Source organism: Lepus europaeus, chromosome 2, assembly GCF_033115175.1.
Source record: "Lepus europaeus isolate LE1 chromosome 2, mLepTim1.pri, whole genome shotgun sequence".
Classification (NCBI taxonomy): Eukaryota; Metazoa; Chordata; class Mammalia; order Lagomorpha; family Leporidae; genus Lepus; species Lepus europaeus.
The window spans coordinates 132,673,229-132,692,632 of NC_084828.1; the positions used below are offsets into that span (position 1 = coordinate 132,673,229).

Genomic DNA, 19,404 nt, shown 5'->3' on the forward strand with positions numbered 1-19,404 from the left:
GGGAAAAATATGCTTAAGTGCCAGTAAAAGTTTTTATGCTGCTATGAAATTTTGCAATTTATGGCTTTGTACAGATCAGCCTGTGTTACTAGGCAACACCGTATGTGTTGCTCACTCAAATTATTCCTTAATCCCCAGTGTTGCTACAAATTGTAGCTCAAGAAAAAAAAATCATAATAAACCATTATAATATAGGGTTAAATTCTGATGATAAAATTGAAATGGAAGTTGCAATGCTGACAAAGGAAGCAGTGTTTTTTTTTTCTTTTTTAACTACACTTAATCAGAAACAATAAGAACATTTAGATCTTGCCTATATTCATCTCAGGAAAAAAAAAGTGGTTTCACATGAATTTAATGATCAGGTAGTTCTCTGATTGGTCATTAAGCAGGCCAGGTTTAGGCACTTAAGCAATCATATCTGTGATGCTGGTTTTAATTAAGAAGTACACTGCAGGATATTCAATGACCAGGGAAGTGTAGGATTGCTGCTTGCTTGCTGTGCATCCATATGCATTTGAGAAAAAACAAAGCCTGAAAGAGATACAAGGGTTCTCTCCCTCCATCTTTACATTGACCGCCTGCCTGTGACTGAGCGCGGCTGCACAGACTGACTCTGAGGATTGGCGCCAACTCTGAGCACTCTCACTTTCCCTGCAAGAGGTTGCAACTTGTTCCTCCCGCAACACCAAATTACATGGCACTGGATTCACGTCAGAGATGTGAGATGTCAGAACGATGTTAGCGAAAGCCTAGAACCGTGTTAGAACAGCCTGGTTTGTGTTAGAACCTTGGTTTGTGGTTTGGAAGGACTTTCTGGTTTGAATACTTTCAGTGTTTTGAATTTCTGTTCTGATTGTTCTCAAGCAGCCTAAATGATATTTCAAAAACAGTCACCATGCCAAAAGCAACAGAAGTCATGTTGTCAACGGCCACTCAAGTTTTATTTCAGTGCAACTGTCACGTGCCCATATAGGAAATGCCTTTTACGAAAGTGCATGAGACGCGCATGCCTAGAAATGGGCGATGTGAGCTCAGGTTCTGGCTGATTAGACCTCACATTCTGGATCCTCACTGCTTGAAATGTGGCCGGGGAGCAGCGCCAAGGGAATACTCTAGGAGCTTGTAAGGAATGCAGACTCCCAGGCCCCACCCTGGCATTATGCGTCAGAATCTGCAGCCTCACAAAATTCCCTGGGTCAAGTGTATTTAACGCCTTTCGAGACTGGGAGGCACAGCTCAACACAGAGCTGGATCCCCTCTGCCACAGGCCCTTTGCTTTGCTGGCTCCGTGTCTCCAGCTGGGAGGTGTGACCCATGGGGGTGCGTAGGAGTTGTCACTGTGGAGAAGAAAGGAGGACAAGCTGCTTCTGAGCTGGGGACAGCTTATTAGAGCAGCTTCTTCAGTGCAACTCTAGGCTTCTCCCTTCCAATTACCTGCAAACCTCCCTCCCCTTCCTTCCCAGATCTCCTGGGGGATGATTTGTCGCTTCCTCCAATTGCCTTCTCCTGTTCTCAGGGCTGACCTATGGTGTGATATTAAGGGCCCTAGAATTATCTTCTGCACCAGAGTTCTCTCCTCTCTGTCTGACACTGATTTACGGTTGGGATTTCACTTCCAAAGCTCCACTCTTTTAGGAGGCCTTGTCCTTTGTGGGAACAGGGAGCCTCCCATGTGGGCTTGGCCTGGATGTCTTCACTGGTGAAATATAGGGGTAGGAGAGACCATCCACAAAGATGTCTCCTTGCCTGAAATCTTTATTTATTTATTTTTTATTTTTTGACAGGCAGAGTGGACAGTGAGAGAGAGAGAGACAGAGAGAAAGGTCTTCCTTTGCCGTTGGTTCACCCTCCAATGGCTGCCGCGGCCGGCACACCGCACTGATCCGAAGCCAGGAGCCAGGTGCTTCTCCTGGTCTCCCATGCGGGTGCAGGGCCCAAGCACTTGAGCCATCCTCCACTGCACTCCCGGGCCATAGCAGAGAGCTGGCTTGGAGAAGGGGCAACCGGGACAGAATCCGGCGCCCTGACTGGGACTAGAACCCGGTGTGCCGGTGCTGGAAGGCGGAGGATTAGCCTATTGAGCCGCAGTGCCAGCTGCCTGAAATCTTTGTTTTTAAATATTTATTTATTTGGGGCTGGCACTGTGTGTAGCGGATAAAGCCACCACCTGCAGTGCCAGCATCCCATATGGGCGCTGGTTCGAGACCCGGATGCTCTATTACCAATCCAGCTCCCTCCTATGGCCTGGGAAAGCAGCTCTGGCTATCTAGGGAGTGAACCAGTGGATGGAAGACCTCTCTCTCTCTCTCTCTCTCTCTCTTCCTTTCCCTCTCTGTAACTCTGCCTTTCAAATAAATAAATAGATAAATAAATAGATAAGTTTATCTATTTATTTATTTGAAAGGCAGAGTTACAGAGAGGGAGAGACATACAGAGAGAGATAGAGAGTTCTTCCATCTGCTGGTTCACTCCTCAGATAGCTGAAACTGCCAGCGCTGGGCCAGGCCAAAGCCAGGAAACAGGAGCATCATCCGGGTCTCCTATGTGGGTGGCAGGGTCCTAAACATTTGGGCCATCTTCCATTGCTTTCCCATTATATTAGCATGGAGTTGGATAGGAAGTAGGAGGTAGGACATGAACCAGCACTCTATGGGATGCCAGCATTGCAGGTGGCAGCTTAACCAGCTACACCACTTAGTTCTAGCAACTTTCTATGGAAGGTGGATTTCTTCATAGGCAAGACCCACATTCTGACTTTTGTCATAAAAGTATGTGTTTTCATCTTTTGGAGCAAAACCTAGGGAAAGCCAACATACTCTGCCTAAGAGGAAATTTGGGGATTCTTCATGCATGCAGAATGGAGGAGAAGAAAAGAAGGGAAAGAAGTAGGAAGCCAGGGAGATAAAGGGAGGACCTCCCACCCCAGGAAGTGGGTCTCCCTTCCTTCTCTCTTGAGCTGATTGAACAATGCACACATCGTGCTTGGTGTGAGGGGGTTTCTCATGGACAGTAAAGAAAGGGCTGTGTGTTCTGGGCTATGGGGTATACAACAGAAACAGTTTGCAACAGAGGAGGAGCCCACAGAGGAGCAAAAGGAGGAAGAGGACCTAAGCAGCCCTTTGGCCCTTGGGCGGACAGCATCGGGCTCTGCCCAAATCCTTTCTACAGTGAGGGACTTTGTGGGTGGGGTGGTCGGGCGGCACTCACACCCAGAGTCTGAGAGGGATGATGGCCAACAGCCCTTACCTGAGTTTGCTCCTGTGGGCCCTCTCTGCTGGAGAGAGGGAAGAGCACATCCAGAGACTGGTCAGTGTGGGGTGTGAAGGTCAGGCCGTTGGCCCAAATTTGGTGGAGCTCTGCAAGGCCATTCTGGCTGCTGAACTCCCTGTGGGATTGTCTGAGACTTCATTGACATTGCATCCTTGTAGCCCAGCTTCCTCCTCTTCCTGCTTCCTTCGTTTCCTCACAGATGTTCTTGGGAGCACTCCTCAAGTCCTGCACACAACTGGTATCTCATGGTGTGCCGCTGGGGAACCCAACCTGTGGAACGTGCTGATCTCCTCAGGACGTGCAGAGATCTTGGGCAAGGACTCAGATTTCCACGGATGCTACAGGTGATGGGGAGGAGGAGATAGCAATTTTACCTGCGCCTGATAGGGGTGGCAGGAAAGCCCAGGTGAGGCTGAATATTTATGTAAATCCGTTAGCAGCGTTTTTGTCAGCAACGTTTGGAGTTACTGCCAAATGTACAAAGTGTGTCTAGACTTATTCCTGAAGTTGCTTACAGCAATGTTCTGGAATCCTTCTCGATATAGCCACCAAATCATGGTGACGGGCTCAGGTTAAAAAAAAATCCACATCTGTTTTCCAGGAGCAGAATTTCTCAGCTTGTGTCTTGTGTATAATAACAAGAACCTTCTGGAAAAAGTATTCATAGTTGGTCTCAAGTTTCATTTGGAGTCATAATATTGCATATTGGAGGTATCATATTGGGTGCTCTTATTTTAGAAGTGAGTTTTGGGCTTATAGAATGATAGACACCAGTGACAGCAAAAAAAAAAAAATTCCTTCATGGAAGTTTTTTATTTTATCTCTCTAGTATTAACATGTTTGAGTTAAAAAGCTAAATAGGCCATAGGGTGGGAGCTACAGCCTTGATATTATCACTCCCAACAAAGTCTAGATATTGCTCTTACTCTCACAAGGTTATGAAAAGAATAGATTTGCATAGTGCAATGGAACAAAAATTAATTTTTAACTTCTGTAAATTAGTCACTTGCTACCAGTACTTTTAAAAAATGTCAGGTGAGGTTATATGAATGACGTTGGTAACTTTTGTGCTTGCATGCAGTAAATGCAGAGAATGATTACTTGGAATGTAGACTTTTAGGTATTATCTGCATTATAATTTATATATATTTTTAAATATTTTATTTTTATTTATTTGAGAGGTAGAGTTACAGACAGTGGGAGGGCAAGACAGAGAGAAAGGTCTTCCATCTGCTGGTTCACTCCCCAAATGGCCACAACAACCGGAGCCGGGCTGGTCTGAAGCCAACAGCCAGGAGCTTCTTCTGGGTCTCCCACAAGGCTGCAGGGGCCGAAGTGCTTGGGCCATCTTCTACTGCTATCCCAGGCCATAGCAGAGAGCTGGATTGGAAAAGGAGCAACTGGGACTAGAACTGGCACCCATATGGGATGCTGGCACTGCAGGTGGTGGATTAACCTACTGCACCATGGCCTCAGCCCCCAATAATTATAATTTATATCTTAAAATAAAGATGATATTGCTTTCAGTTTTGCAAATAGCTCCAGAATGTAATAACTGTAATAACAAAGCCTGGTGATGAGCTGAACGAACGTAAGGGGGAAACAAGCTGAAAAGGTGGCTTGACTCGAACATGCATTGGATGAAGCCCATGAATGCCTTCCTGAGTGGATACAAACAAAGAGCACAGGGTCCTGCCATACGCAAAGCACTGGGTCATCCCTGGCCAGTGGGGACAAGAGGAAGGGACCTGTTAGGTTGGCCAGAGAACACAACGAGGATAGGTAGAGCCTGAATTCTGAATAAATTGGATTATTAAGGTACTCTTTTCCATGAGGAACTTTTCTGCTTCCGCCACTAGGAGTGAGTATGATGATTCTAGAACCACTGGATTGAACAATCCTTCTTCTGAAGAGTGGGGGGCTGGAATTTCTCTTAGAGAGTTTTCAAAGTATCCTGACGACCTCCTTGGGGGAGATGAGAAATTCTGGTTGGCAGGAAGGCACGGTGGACACCCAGCACTGGCTAGCTGAGGAGACGAGTGTTAAACTGCTCTGTGTGAGGAAATAGATGCTGGCTTTGTTTCCCCAGGGGGTGGTGGCGAAAGAGGAAGAGGTCCAGAGAAGGCAGGGAATAATGTGTGAGAAATATCCGGAGGGTTAGAAACATTTTTTGAATCAAGGATGTCCCCAAATGACACAGCATGTCAATGTGTGTGTGCATGTTTGTAACGGCAGCTGTTTCATGCCTGTATCACACAACCTGTGTAGCAGAGTGAGGTGATTTCTTTTTTTTAAGGTTTATTGATCTATTTGAATGTCAGAGTTACAGAGTCAGAAAAAGAGAGAGACAGAGAGAGAGAGAGAGAGAGACAGACAGACAGACAGACAGACAGAAACAGAGAGACAGACAGAGGTTGTTCATCAGCTGGGGCATTCCCCAGATGGGCACAATGGCCAGTGCTGGCCCAGGCTGAAGCCAGAAGTTTCATTTGGGTCTCCCATGTGTGTGGTAGGGTCCCAAGGACTTGGGCCGTCCTCCACTGCTTTCCCAGGCCATTAGCAGGGAGCTGGATCAGAACTGGAGCAGCCAGGACACGAACCGGAGCCTACAAGGGATGCTGATGTCACAGGTGGTTGCTTTACCCATAACACCCCAGCGCTGGCCCCATAAGGTGATTTCTAAAGTGGACGGGGGTAGCAGATGGCTGGAATTAGAGACCATGGAAATATAAGGTGCTCAGTCTTCTGAGGAAATTTCTGCAGATCTTGACTTTTTCAGGTAGTCTGTTTATCTTATTTAAGGTTCCAGTGGATCAGAGATCTCCACTGATATCAAATGATATCGCTACTCCTGTCAAGTACAGAAATCGATGACTCTCATAGGATATGAGTACTGGATATGCATGTATTACCAACCTTCATTGGTATTGTGCTGTTGACTTATTTAGAGGGACATTACAGAAACTATCACATAAGTATCAGGCCTGAAGGAAAAGTATTGATTAATATATTAATATATTGATTAATATATGATTAATATATTGATTAATATATGACTCTATGTCTCTATACAAAATCCCATGTGAGAAATTTCCACAGGAATTCAGCATCAAGAAGAGTGCTCCAGGGGCAGTTGCTATGGCACAGCAGGTTAAGCTGCAGTCTGCAGCCACAGCATCCCATAAGGGCACCAATTCATGTCTTGGCTGCTCCACTTCCAATCCAACTTCCTGCGAATGGCCTGGGAACGCAGTAGAAGATGGCCCAAGTACTTGAGCCCCTGCACCCACATGGGAGACCCTGAAGAAGCTTCTGACTCCTGGCCCAGCTCTGGACATTGTGGCCATTTATATTCTCCCCCCAACCCCCACTCTGTGTGTGTATGTGTGTATGTGTGTATGTCCTTCTCTTTCCCTGTAACTCTGCCTTTCAAATAAATAGATGAATCTAAAAAAAAAAAAAATAGAAAACTGCTCAATTTGGGGACCTGATTCACTTTCACTTGATAAAAAGAGTTGGAGATTTAGTATACCTGACTTTTCATTTCAGATGCAAGATGCCAAGAACTCTGTTTTTCTCAGTTACAATATATTTTGCTTGCACAATTGTTGGTTTTACTTCTTCTGTGGTTCTTCTGTTTGGTTTCTTTCGTGTTACTCTGTTTTAGCATGTTTTTCACTGGAAGCTACTCAAATATTCTATGGAGATATTTAGGGAAAAAATAAAATCACACACTCCTGATTTTGTTCCATAAACATTTTCATCAGAATCCCACCATGTGCTAAGATACTACAGTATGTCCTGATGGTGCTGCCAGCAGCACGCATGCTCACGGGTTTCACTTCTGCACTTGGTGTCTTTTCTGTGGATTAGCTGCTCAGTGGGACCTGCACCACCATTTTTCTCCCATGGAAGGGGAGGCACAACCACTTAGCTTTATATCATGCTGCCAGCTGTTCTTGTTCCTAACATTCATGAGTGAATTTAAAATATATCACTTTTTGCACAAATGGAATACATTTGTCTATTTAGCTCCAGAAATGACATTGGTCTCATTAGTGCATAGAGTAGGTTATTTGGATGAAGTTGTCTTGCAATGCAATTTAAGAAGGTCAGTGAAACACAGGACACAGAGGGAAAGTCAATTTATAGGTTACAAAGGTTGGGAGGCCAGCACATTGCTGTTGACTACCATGCATTGCTGCTAATGCTTACAGCTTGAAACTGCTCTTCCTTTTCTCCTCTACCCCTTGGCACTATTGACACTTTGGAACAGATAGCTCTTCATTGTACAGGACTGTTCTTTGCATTGTGGAAAGTTTAGTGTCATCCCTGGCTCCTGCCCACTAGATGTCATTAGCGCCGTCCTCCTCCAAGTTCTGAGAACCAAAAGTGTTTTCAGGCATTGCCAAATATCCTCTGGGTGGCACAATCTCTCTTGGCTGATAATCACTGATCTATCTCCATGCCCAACATCCTTATCATCATAGGCTGCATCGCTGCTTTCCAACTCATCTTGGCTCCTGGAACTTTCTTCCTATCATGCTCTTTCCTTCAGGGGTGGTTGCTTGTGAAATGTTTTATGTGTGATTGATCCTTTCTCTCTGTTCGGAAGCCATAAGCAAATGGTGCAACAGTGAGCATGTTTTGCCTGCTCTGCTGCAACTCTCTTCTTAACATCTCACTGTCTTGAATGGCAGCCATTTTGGTGGTTTTCAATGATGCTGCTGGAACTGTTCTCAGAACTCATGGCCGTGATCATTTTCCCTCTATCCTCTGGGTCTCTGGACACAATAGAGATAACTCACAGTTTTGTTTTCATCACTGCAGGTCTATTCTTCACTTAAATTTATTGCCAAATTTGAACCTTACAACGAAATCTTTCTCAGAATTCGATGCAGTTTTGCCACAAGATTTTTTTTGAAAGCACATTATATTGGACTGTAATTTTTTTTTTACAAAAGGTTTATTTATTTGAAAGGCTGAGACACAGAGACAGAGTGAGAGACACAGAAAGAGAGATCGTCCATCTGCTGGTTTACTCACCAAATGACCAGGAGCTTCTTCTGGGTCACCCCACCATCCCACTTACCTCATGTGGGTGCAGGGGCCCAAGTACATGGGTCATCTTCTGCTGTTTTTCCAGGTACATTAGCAGAGAACTATATTCAAAGTGGAGGAGCTAGACACAAACCAGTGCCCATACAAGATGCCAGCATTGCAGGCAGTAGCTTAATCTGCTATGCCATAACACTGGCCTGGAAGGTAAATTTTGATATGAAAATAATTTAGGAATTTCCTTCTCCTTCCATTTAGTAAATGCTATCTAAATTGTTGACTGAAAGAAGGACCTTAGCATTTAACTAATTACTGTGACAGTTAACAGTTGTAGCCCGTTTATTTGCTAGACCCAATATAAGCTCATCCAAAATCAAATTACAACAAATGTAAAATCTAGTGCTTTGCTGTGTAAGGTCAATTAGTGCTTTCCATTAGTGAGTCCAATTTTCAAGGACAAAGACTATTGAAATTCTGGCTTGAACTACAGTAAATATGGGTTTAAGACAAACTAAAATATTATTACATTGGTTTTGAATAAATAGGCATATACAGTATTTTGGGAAGTACCTGCATGATTCAAAACTTGCAATGCCATTTGAAGATGGTGCAAAGAGAAACATAGCTTAGCAAATAAAAGCAAAAATTCTAGAGTCAGAATGCCTGGGTTCAGATTTCACTCCAGGATTTTCCAGCCACGTAGGGTTGAACCAATTGTGAAAACTCTCTACAGATAATACCAAGTCTGACATGACTGGTTGTCATGAGGATTAAGTGACATAATGCATGTAGCAAAGAATTTGATATAGAATATCTATACTGGCCAGCGCCGTGGCTTAACAGGATAATCCTCCGCCTTGCGGCACCAGCACACCGGGTTCTAGTCCCGGTCCGGGCACCGGATTCTGTCCCGGTTGCCCCTCTTCCAGGCCAGCTCTCTGCTGTGGCCAGGGAGTGCAGTGGAGGATGGCCCAAGTTTTTGGGCCCTGCACCCCATGGGAGACCAGGATAAGCACCTGGCTCCTGCCATCGGAACAGCGTGGTGCGCTGGCCGCAGCGCGCCTACCGTGGCGGCCATTGGAGGGTGAACCAACGGCAAAAAGGAAGACCTTTCTCTCTGTCTCCCTCTACTGTCCACTCTGCCTGTCAAAAATAAAAATTAAAAAAAAAAAAAAAAAGAATAGCTATACTGATTTTGTAGCAAATTGGATTTTGGTGGCTAATTCTGACAGGAATCGCATCCTCATTTGGCGGAAGACCAGAGAAGTCTGGGGAGGTTGTGCTAGTTCTTGGCAGAAGCTCCATTCCCAAGGAATGTCATAAGGCCTTGGTTCCTCTCCACTCCTTTCCTCGCCAGTCTTTCACTTTGTTCCTTGTATTCTTATATTCCCCTCTGGAAACTTCTGGAAATATCCACCTTTTCCTTCGGAGTGAAAAAATAGCAGCAACAGCCTCTCATGTCTATGTCAGTTTCATGTAATGAGGAGGAAGAAGCATTTTGCCTGATTGCTTTTGACAAAAATCAGGAAATCCATTGTGAATGGGTCTGTTTAGGCCACTTCTGCATCACATTGTAAACAGCAAAATACAGTGGGCTGATTTTCTTAGGAGTTATAACTTCCAGGGTGTGTTGGCAATGGGATTGGAGCCCTGTCCAGTTTCTACGCTGAGTGAGCATCCAAATGGAGATAGGGAGCTATTTCTGGAAGGAGATAGAACAAATGGGATGGGGGGACTCAAGCAACAGCTGTAAGTATGATATAATCAGTGGAAATGTCCCCCCCCCCCTCTTTATCTTCTACTTACTATGTAAAAAATGAGAACAGCTAGTATTTATTTAGAATACTGCCTGTGTCGCCTCTGGCTAATGTGTTTTGTTACCTGCACTTTCAGTTCTCTGAAGCTTCCCTGAAAGGTCAATGGCCAGAAAAAGGCCACAGTCAGAGTGGATCCACATCTGGAGGCTCTTGGGTTACAGTAGCTGGCTCATTCTCAGTGGATCAGCTCAGGGGACTTGCACCCATGGGGCTTTGCCCACATCTCTGTGGTGAATTCTAGAAGGGTTTCTCCCTGTTGGCCAACAACAACTTGTTTTCTACCTGACATTTTGGGGTAAATGGAGCCTATTTTCCAAATATTACCGTTTAGCACCTGTATGAGCTCATTTGGTGTAGTGGAACTTGCCCAGGGTGGGAAAAGAATTCCATGAGACATATTCCAACTCAATTGAGGTGCAACCAAGATCCTTACTCCTCATGTTGTTTGATTTTTCAAAAGAAGCCTAATAGGAGATAGAAAGAGTCAAGAACTGGGTCCAGGGGCAAACATGGCTCATCAACATTATATCCTTAAGGCAAAGTAAACATAATAACAAACTGGCTTTTAATAGTTTCAAAATTAATATTACTTATTAATCAGATTTACATTTCTTGTGCATATAAGTATTTTCCTATCATGTTGCTTTGAAGGGTAAATCTCACAACCTTTAAATTCATAGAGGGTTATTATTCAAAGCTTTCTTGTTTATGAATGATTTAGGATGCCATATTATTAAAGCTAGATTCTCTCATTCCAAACTACTGTCTTTTGTCCAAAAACAAAAATAAGGCTAGTTAAGATTTTAATCCTGGCTCTTCCTGAATGTAGAAATTTACTCTTTTTGGACCTTGGTTACATCATTTGCCATAAAGGAGGGTTGATTTGGTAAATGAAGGCTGTTTTTTTTACATTGGATTTGTGCACAGTGAGATACCGTTCTCACTGGTTCTATGAGATCCAGAGGTCTTCCTTTTGAATGGAGAGGGTCCAGGTGCTATGCAGGCCATCTGTTTGGGCCCTCTGGTGATTCAGGATACTCATTTCAGCTCTTTCCTTATTATTTCATGATCCAAGTTGGTCAGGCAAAAGAAGAGTGTTTTTACCACTGTGACAACCCTGCTTTTAATGGCCTACAATAGCACGTATTATAGTACCCTAATCCCATCTAACTATCAGTCTTCCTATTTCACCACACCTCTTCCCTCTTTAAACACATGCACTATTGGATGTGCTGGCCACATCTTGTCATAAGGACACATTTGAAAGAGGGATAATCCTCATGACTGTTAGTAAGACAGACTAAGCAGTTCCAGGACTTAGATGCTTTGATGAAGTGCTGGCTTCTACAAAAGCAAAATTCTTATTGATCACAAGAAGGAAGAACCCTGAAGATCCTAGTTACTGATCACTGTACTCAGATCTCTTGATTGGGGATCTGGATGCTAATTCCAAAGTATGGAGTGTCTGGGGCCCAGGTGGATTCAAGGACTACAGCAGCACTAGGGTAGGCCAACATCCTCCACACAATGGGAGACATTGCTGTGATAGATCCTAGTCTTACATCTCACAAATTCCAACACTGGTGAAGGGCCAACTCTCCATCTCTACCTGTTTGAAAAATCATTAGGCAAAACTGGTGTGCTTCATGCCTGGACCAGTTAACTGGCATGGGAATGGGATTAAAGAGGAAAATAACACCTTTTGAGTCGGTCGTGTTCTTAGGTGAGGTGGGAAATTTTCATGATAAAGGGAAAAGGGACACTTTGTAGATGATCTTATGGGTTTCCACTGCACAAAAAAGACAAGAGTGGATATAAGTTACTGTTGTTATATTTTGGTTGATAATAAAAATTTTGTCTTTGAAACATATAACTCTGATCATTAGAGCCAGTATTCTACCTCTTTTGTTTCCCTGTTCCATTTAGATTTATTCTTTGCTTTGCGTAAGGCTTCTTGCATTGTTCTACAGGGGACTTTTTTCTCCTATCCTGTATCCTGGAATATGCAGACTCAAAACAGTCGAGTCTTTCCATATACAATTTTGTCTATTGTTTTTAGCTTGCTTCCCTCCTTAATAGCTGGGTTCCCTCTTCTTCTGGTTGTTTTGGATCCAGTGGATCCAGTGGTATTGGAAACCCTAAACTTCTGTGTTCCATCCTCCTGGGAGGTCTGCACCCTGGCCTTTGAGGCACTAGACAGTTGCTTCCAACTTCCTGTCCATGAATTGGTCTCTCTGTGTCTCATTTTCTTCTGATTTACTTTTCTTTGTACCATCAGGTTCTCATCCTTCATACCAAGTATGCAACACCCCCTGGGGCTCATTTTCTTACCACCTGAATCTGTTTTCTCTTCTCTGGCTCCCCAGTTTGGCATGTATTGTTGAAAAAAAAAGTTGCCTCAACACTTTATGAGACTTCCCATGGCTTGGCAGTCAAGCTAGTTCTCACTGTGCTCTCCTACAACTACACCCCGCAGCTGGTGGAAATGTCTGCCATACATCCTAAGCAATTTGTCACAAAACTCCAGTTGTCCAGCATAGAGTAGGTAAACAATACAAAGTTTTCTGAATCCATGATAAATGCTTGACTGAAAAGATGAATTTGTTCATGAGGAAATAAAAGTGGAAGCTATATCTGTATCTGCATTTATACTACACTTGAATTTTGTTGGGTACCCAAGTCTCACTGGCAAATATTTTTTTGCATAGATTTTGAAAGCATTCCAAAAATAAGGAGTTGGCTGATCCTTTCAATATGTTCATGAGTAATAACTCATGGCATCCATCCTAATATTTTGGTAAGCAGATTCTCAACTTTATTATCACGTTGGTCTATATAATTAGATTAAGTTCAAATAAAAATGAGATATGGAGCGTTGTCAAATTGATCAGTAAGTTTAAAGTGTTTGGATTAAAAAGGACTATTAAATATTATCATAAAACTGACCTGTTGGATTTCAAGTCGGATATGCTTATAATTTGGAATGAGCTGGAATTTATTTTTTAGAGGTGATCCTTTGTGAAAATGGTTATGAACCTTTGGAGTGAGTAGCCAGCATTATATTAATAAAATTAAAATAAAACAGAGGAAAAATATGGAAAGCATATGTGAGACATTTATTCACAAAATAACTCTATTCTTGGGCATGTAATTATGACAGGCTGCTTTATGGAAATTCAGCATAGTGCACCAAGACCTTTCTGAATGACCTGCTCATCAGGTCATTATGCATCGCTCCCATCCTTTGTTCATTGGGCCAGGATGAGTACTGCAGCCTGCCCTGTGCTGACTTCAAGAACAGTGAAGGCGTCTAGCTAAAGGATAAAACAACTACCCCACAGGCACAGAAATGTGTCAGCATGACCTGTAGGTGTAGTTGCATTCCCACCCTTTGGTGTAGCCCTTCAACCATTATGGTAAACTTCTTTCTGCTTGCATTTAGTAAATGCCGTGTTTTGTTGATGTTGTGGTCAGATATAGCAAAACTTAGTTGGTGGCATTATATGTTGTTATATGTATTCTGAAAAATATTTGTCTCTCTATATATACATATATATTCAGAATATGAAAAATGTTCCTGCTTCTACACTCACTTGTACCACTTCTAGGTGTAGGAGAAATTTATCAGATTCATATACTTGAATGTTCATCTCAGTGTAATCCATGATATTGAAAAATCATAAACAACTTAAATGGTCAAACATCATGACTAGCTAACTATATCAAAATGATCTATATTTTGAAATATTATATACATATTGAAATGGCTTAGGAAAACAAGTAATGGGGTAGGAAACTACTATGCTATGACACTAAGGGAAAATCTTTATACAAAGTACTGTACATATTATGACTTCAATGTCATAATTTTGTATGTAAATACACAGAATTGAAACAGAAAAAATAAAAGGAAATGTACTCAAATGTTAAAGTGATCAATTTTGAGTGGGAAACTAAACATGACTAATTTTTTATGCTTTTCTAAATCTAAATTTCCTACAATGCTCATGTGTATAATTAGAAAAATTCCATTACTTAAATTATGTCTAAAACAATCTATTTTAGTTTTTAAGAAATAATAATTTTTCGGGCCGGCGCCGTGGCTCAGTAGGCTAATCCTCCGCCTTGCGGCGCCAGCACACCGGGTTCTAGTCCCGGTCGGGGCACCGATCCTGTCCCGGTTGCCCCTCTTCCAGGCCAGCTTTCTGCTGTGGCCAGGGAGTGCAGTGGAGGATGGCCCAAGTTTTTGGGCCCTGCACCCCATGGGAGACCAGGATAAACACCTGGCTCCTGCCATCGGAACAGCGTGGTGCGCCGGCCGTAGCACGCCTACCGTGGCGGCCATTGGAGGGTGAACCAACGGCAAAAAGGAAGACCTTTCTCCCTGTCTCTCTCTCTCTCACTGTCCACTCTGCCTGTCAAAAAAAAAAAAAAAAAAGAAATAATAATTTTTCTGTTAAGTAAAAAATTTTGGAAAATTCAGAATGACGTGTTTATTCCCTGTTGTACAATTGAGCAAAAATGTTTTTCTTTATCTTTTCAATGGCAGAATACAGAATCTAGAACCAACAGAATTAAATTATCAGTTGGACCAGAATTTAACAGAAACTATGTTCATATTTATTAACAGTTATCTTATTTTAAAAATAAATCAACATCTATTTGAAGTAATGAGGATTAAATACATTACAATACAATTATTTTATTTAAGGTAAATAGAGTTTTGCTAGATTTGAATCAAGTAACAACAGTTTAATGACATTGATACATATAGATATGTATGTAAAATATATATTTCGTTGAAACAGCTTGGCATACTTTACGATATATAATCTTTTTACTATAAACTATATACAGTTATCAGATATGAAATAAGACTAATATGACCAGGAGAACACAACTCCCTGGGACTAGAGTGACACCTTTGAGAGTATTTAACTCTTACACGTAACTTTAGTAACACCATTTTGCAAGAAGCCATTCTGCCACCATTATTTTGGCAGTGTGAATCTTTATGACTCTGGTTGAATTTCACAAAAGGTTCTGAAACTTGACAACTGCTGCTTAGCAAATCTTTGCACAAAATGCACTGGAGCAGGTACAAGTGGGTCACAGTTGCTAATGGCTAAACAGGCATAAAAGCTTCATCGCCCCTTGGAAATTGGGCAGAAAGAACAATCCTGAACTGTGATCTCCTGTTGCTCCTCTGTAGATGTCACATCCTCTAAATACCTTTATATAGAAATCAAAAATAATAGAACAAGAGCAGACTGGGGAGACTGCATTTCCGCCAGCAACATTTCTGAAATCAACACATTTGTCCAGTTTCTGTCATCATTCTTTGAGCAGCCATCATTTATTTAATGCAAAATATGGCTCTGCTTTGTTTTGTTGCAAAAGAAAAGGAAAGCTTTTGTTCAGAGCTGTAGACAAGCCCGTTCAGTCCAATTGATCCAGCTTCTCCTTACATCCTGAAAAGTAGCTAATGCTCATTTGGTAGTGAAGTGCTGTGCAGGAATGTTTCTTTGGCTCCTTCTTTCACTTCACCAACAGGTTTTGAACATGTCACTCAACCTCAAAGCAGGGCACAGGCTTCTTGGAGGATGAGCTCACGTTATCTGAGGGGCGGTAGGAGAGCGTGCTCATCTTTGTTGATAGGTTTGAGTGGGATTTGGCTTTCGGGGGAATATATTTAAGAAGCTGGAGAAAATACTTTTTAAATTTTTTCCCCAGAAAGCCATAAAAAAGGGGATTCAGGCAATTGTTAAAATAAGCTATGCAGATGGTGATGGGCATGGCAGTGTCCACAATATCTGCGATTTTGCAGTCATGAATGACCCCCAGCTGAATCAACACATCCAGGAAAGTGAATATTTGGTGGGGAACCCAGGAAAAGAAAAAGAAAAGCACAATTGCCATAATGATCTTAAAAATATCATCATTTCTTGGCTTGTTCTTCTGAATCTCGTAAGCCTTCTTGAGGGCCTTCCAAATAAGAGTGTAGCTTGTAAGAATGATCAGAAAGGGAAATAAGAAGCCCAGTATATTTTTGGTCAGGCCCAGCCCTATGGGGAGGGTTGAATTTTGGGACTCATAATGGAAAGCACAAACCGTGATGTTGGTGTTCTCGATGAAAAATACGTTTCGGTGGATGATAGCTGGCAAACTGGCCAAGCCAGCCAGCAGCCAAATAATGATGCAGGTGACTTTGGCTACAAGCATTGTGCGTCGAAGGCGAGACTTCATCGGGTGGACAATAGCCAGGTAGCGGTCAATGCTGAGACATGTGAGTAGAAACACACTGGCATAGAGGTTGAAACTGACACTGGCCGAAGCGATCTTACACAGGTAGTTGCCAAAGGGCCAGCGGTATTCCATAGCAGTGTAGACAGCCCAGAGTGGCAAAGTCAGTAAAAAGCATAAGTCAGCCAATGCTAAATTCAAAAGAAAAACACTGGCCACAGTCTTGAGTTTCATGTAAAAGTAAATGACAATCACCACCAAGCTGTTCCCAAATATTCCCACCACAAAGATGATGCTATACAGAGTAGGAATCATGACAAATATGTAATTGTGCCTTCCAGCTTTGGGACAGTCGTCCTGGATTCTTTTGATACCATCTTCGGTAGAAGAGTTGAGCATCATTTTGATGGCCTGGGTTGAATTTGTCTCATCAAATGCAGCTGGAGGAAATAAGAATGAAAAGATAAACAAGACATTAACTTCCTGGTGTAACTAAAGCTTTATTTCTCCATCATAAATCTACTAGCCAAACTTCAGTTTCAGGAAAAGATATGAGATTATGTTTTCTGAAGAAACACTGTGAAAAAATAAAGCCCAAGACTGCACATTTACCATTTAGACCACATTGCTTTTGTAGGAAGTGCCAAGTATCCTCAGGAGAAATGCAAGTGCGATCCTATGGGACCAACCCCTCCAGGTTCTTCATTGTTTCTGTCATCTTAACTTACACGTCAATTAAGGACATCATCAAATCTTAAGAAAGACTTGAATGCTTTTCCTGAGGTAAGCAAGACTGATTAACTTATCTTTAACCTCAGAAGCCTGACACATCTATGCCTTAGTCTTTATTTTTTTAAAAATGTATTTATTTTCATTTGATTTGAAAAGCAGAGAGGTAGAATGATAGAAATAGTGAACTAGAAAGTTCACTCCCCAAATACCTAGAAGCCAGGAACTCCACCCAGGTCTCCCACATGGGTGGCAGGGACCCTAGGATTTAAACCATCAACTGCTGCCCTCCAGGGTGCATGTTAGTGGGAAGTTGGAATGGAGAGCAGAGCCTGGACTCAAACCCAGGCCCTCCAATAGGGGATGCAGGTGCCCAAAATGGCATCTTAACTGCTGCACCAAATGCCAGCCTCCCTATCTTATTCATTAAATCACTCGTTTCATCTCATGGTCTTTACTTAGGCATAAAAGTTACCAGCATCCTCCATTAAGTGGCCAGAATAGCTGCCTCTAGGATCCTGAGGAATTGGTCCCTGTGGGTATAGATTTAAGGGGGACTGGAGGAAGGGCTCCAGACTGGGCAAGAGCATCTTTCTCGTGGTTTTCCAGGCCTCTTCCTTTAGCAAAAGAGTGCATGTACAAACTTCATGCCTGCCGGCCATTTCTGGAGCTGTCCATTAGGTTCACCCTTTGTATGAAAGGATGTCAAGTGAATACAGATCAGGCCAGGATTGCCAACCAGACACACGTCTTGAGGGAAGGCTTGAGACAGCAGCAGTTCTCTAGGGTTTTAGGTAGAGTCAGGTGTTCAGAAATGAGCTCAGCTAAGCCTTTGCCAAATATTTGCTGCATGTTTTACTTCATTAACAATCAATTTAGGAGATTTAGAAAATCAATGTATTCTTCCCAAGTGGGTGTCCATCAGGAAGTCCAGGAAGAAGGCTGAAGATGCTGTAAGAGTAACATTACAGGATGTGGTACAGTCACACTATGAAGTGAAGGCCGGCGCTGGGCACAGGCAGGACAGCAGGGCAGTGCAGTGGTACAGAGTGCTGGGTGCATAGAACTTATTGCACCACCAGGAGCGGGTCCCCAGCTGCATGTGGCTGTGGCTTTCCATATAACAATGAGCCCTGGGGAAGAAGAGCAACAGGATTGGCACTACTGGTCTGCCCCGCTGCCCCGGAGAGCTGAACACATGCTCTAAAGGTGGTGTCCCTCCTTTCGCAAAAGGGTGCTGTGTAAAGAACAAACTCCAGTAGCAAAAAGGACGGTGTCTTTGGGGGAAGCTGAAGGAGAGATGCATGACCCACTAGGAAAACCAAATGTATGAGTCCCACAAAACAGCTGTAGATTTATAGTTCTATGCTGTGTTTCTCCTCCAGCAGAGGCAAAATGAGAGGGCCCCTCTCTTCCTATTTTGCCTATTTCTGGGTCTCACAACTTTTACACAGCCTCTGTGGTACACATGAATTCTACTGTACAGTTTCCCTTTAGAGCAGGGGTGGGGAGCATCTGGCTCCAGGGAAATCATTTGTTCCGGCCCTGGCTAGACAACCACAAGCAGGATTCAAAATGTAATACATCCATAGCCGGATAATTTTTACGTTGATGATTTTGTATGGCCCACAAATGATGTTATACATATCCAAATGACCCTTGGCAGAAAAAAGGTTTCCCAATCTTGTGGGGAAAGAAGATGGGTTTGGGGTTAAGGGATTTGTAACGGAAACTTCTTTTAGCATTAACAAGTCTGGTTGGCTCTGGGTAACTGAAAACATTTCTCTGAACATGAGACCCAGTTTCCTCATCTGTAAGAAATGGAAACAAACAGTGATTTTTCACTGCAAATGATTATTGGAATTAAATAAGATAAAGTGAAAGAACTGAACTCCCAAATAGTATTTGATAAATATTTTTTGAAAATAACAAAAAATTATTATTTTTTAATATAAGGTAGGCATTGACTCAGAATAGCCATGAATCAAGAAAGTATGACATATTTTTTAAAAAAGCTTATCATTAGTAAGCTCCTTCTGTTGCCATTAAAAGGCTAAAAATTCCAAGTTCCTATTCTTCTGAAGTATGAGTAAAAAATAATCTTAAGCAGCTGAACAAATTTGTTGTGCATCAGGTGGGAACCTTCAGTCTGTCGCAAACATAGGAGTGGGTTCATTGCGGCCAAACCACTTCCTCATTGATTGATTTTGTGGACATTACCTTGGGTTTCTTGACAGAATCCCTGGTTCTTAGAAACAAGCATAAGAGGATTTTCATTTCTTTT

The 19,404-nt window shown here is 42.6% G+C and overlaps 1 protein-coding gene across 2 annotated transcripts in view; it reads right to left on the minus strand.

The window, feature by feature from the left end:
* Positions 1–13,786: 13,786 nt before the first annotated feature.
* AGTR1 (angiotensin II receptor type 1) overlaps positions 13,787–19,404 on the minus strand; it is a 46,559-nt gene continuing 40,941 nt past the window's right edge. For both annotated transcript variants that reach the window (XM_062178602.1, XM_062178610.1), the window contains one exon: positions 13,787–16,831. In XM_062178602.1, the coding sequence (XP_062034586.1) occupies positions 15,714–16,793 (1,080 nt within the window). In that variant the 5' untranslated portion in view covers positions 16,794–16,831 and the 3' untranslated portion in view covers positions 13,787–15,713. The remainder of the gene's footprint in view (positions 16,832–19,404) is intronic.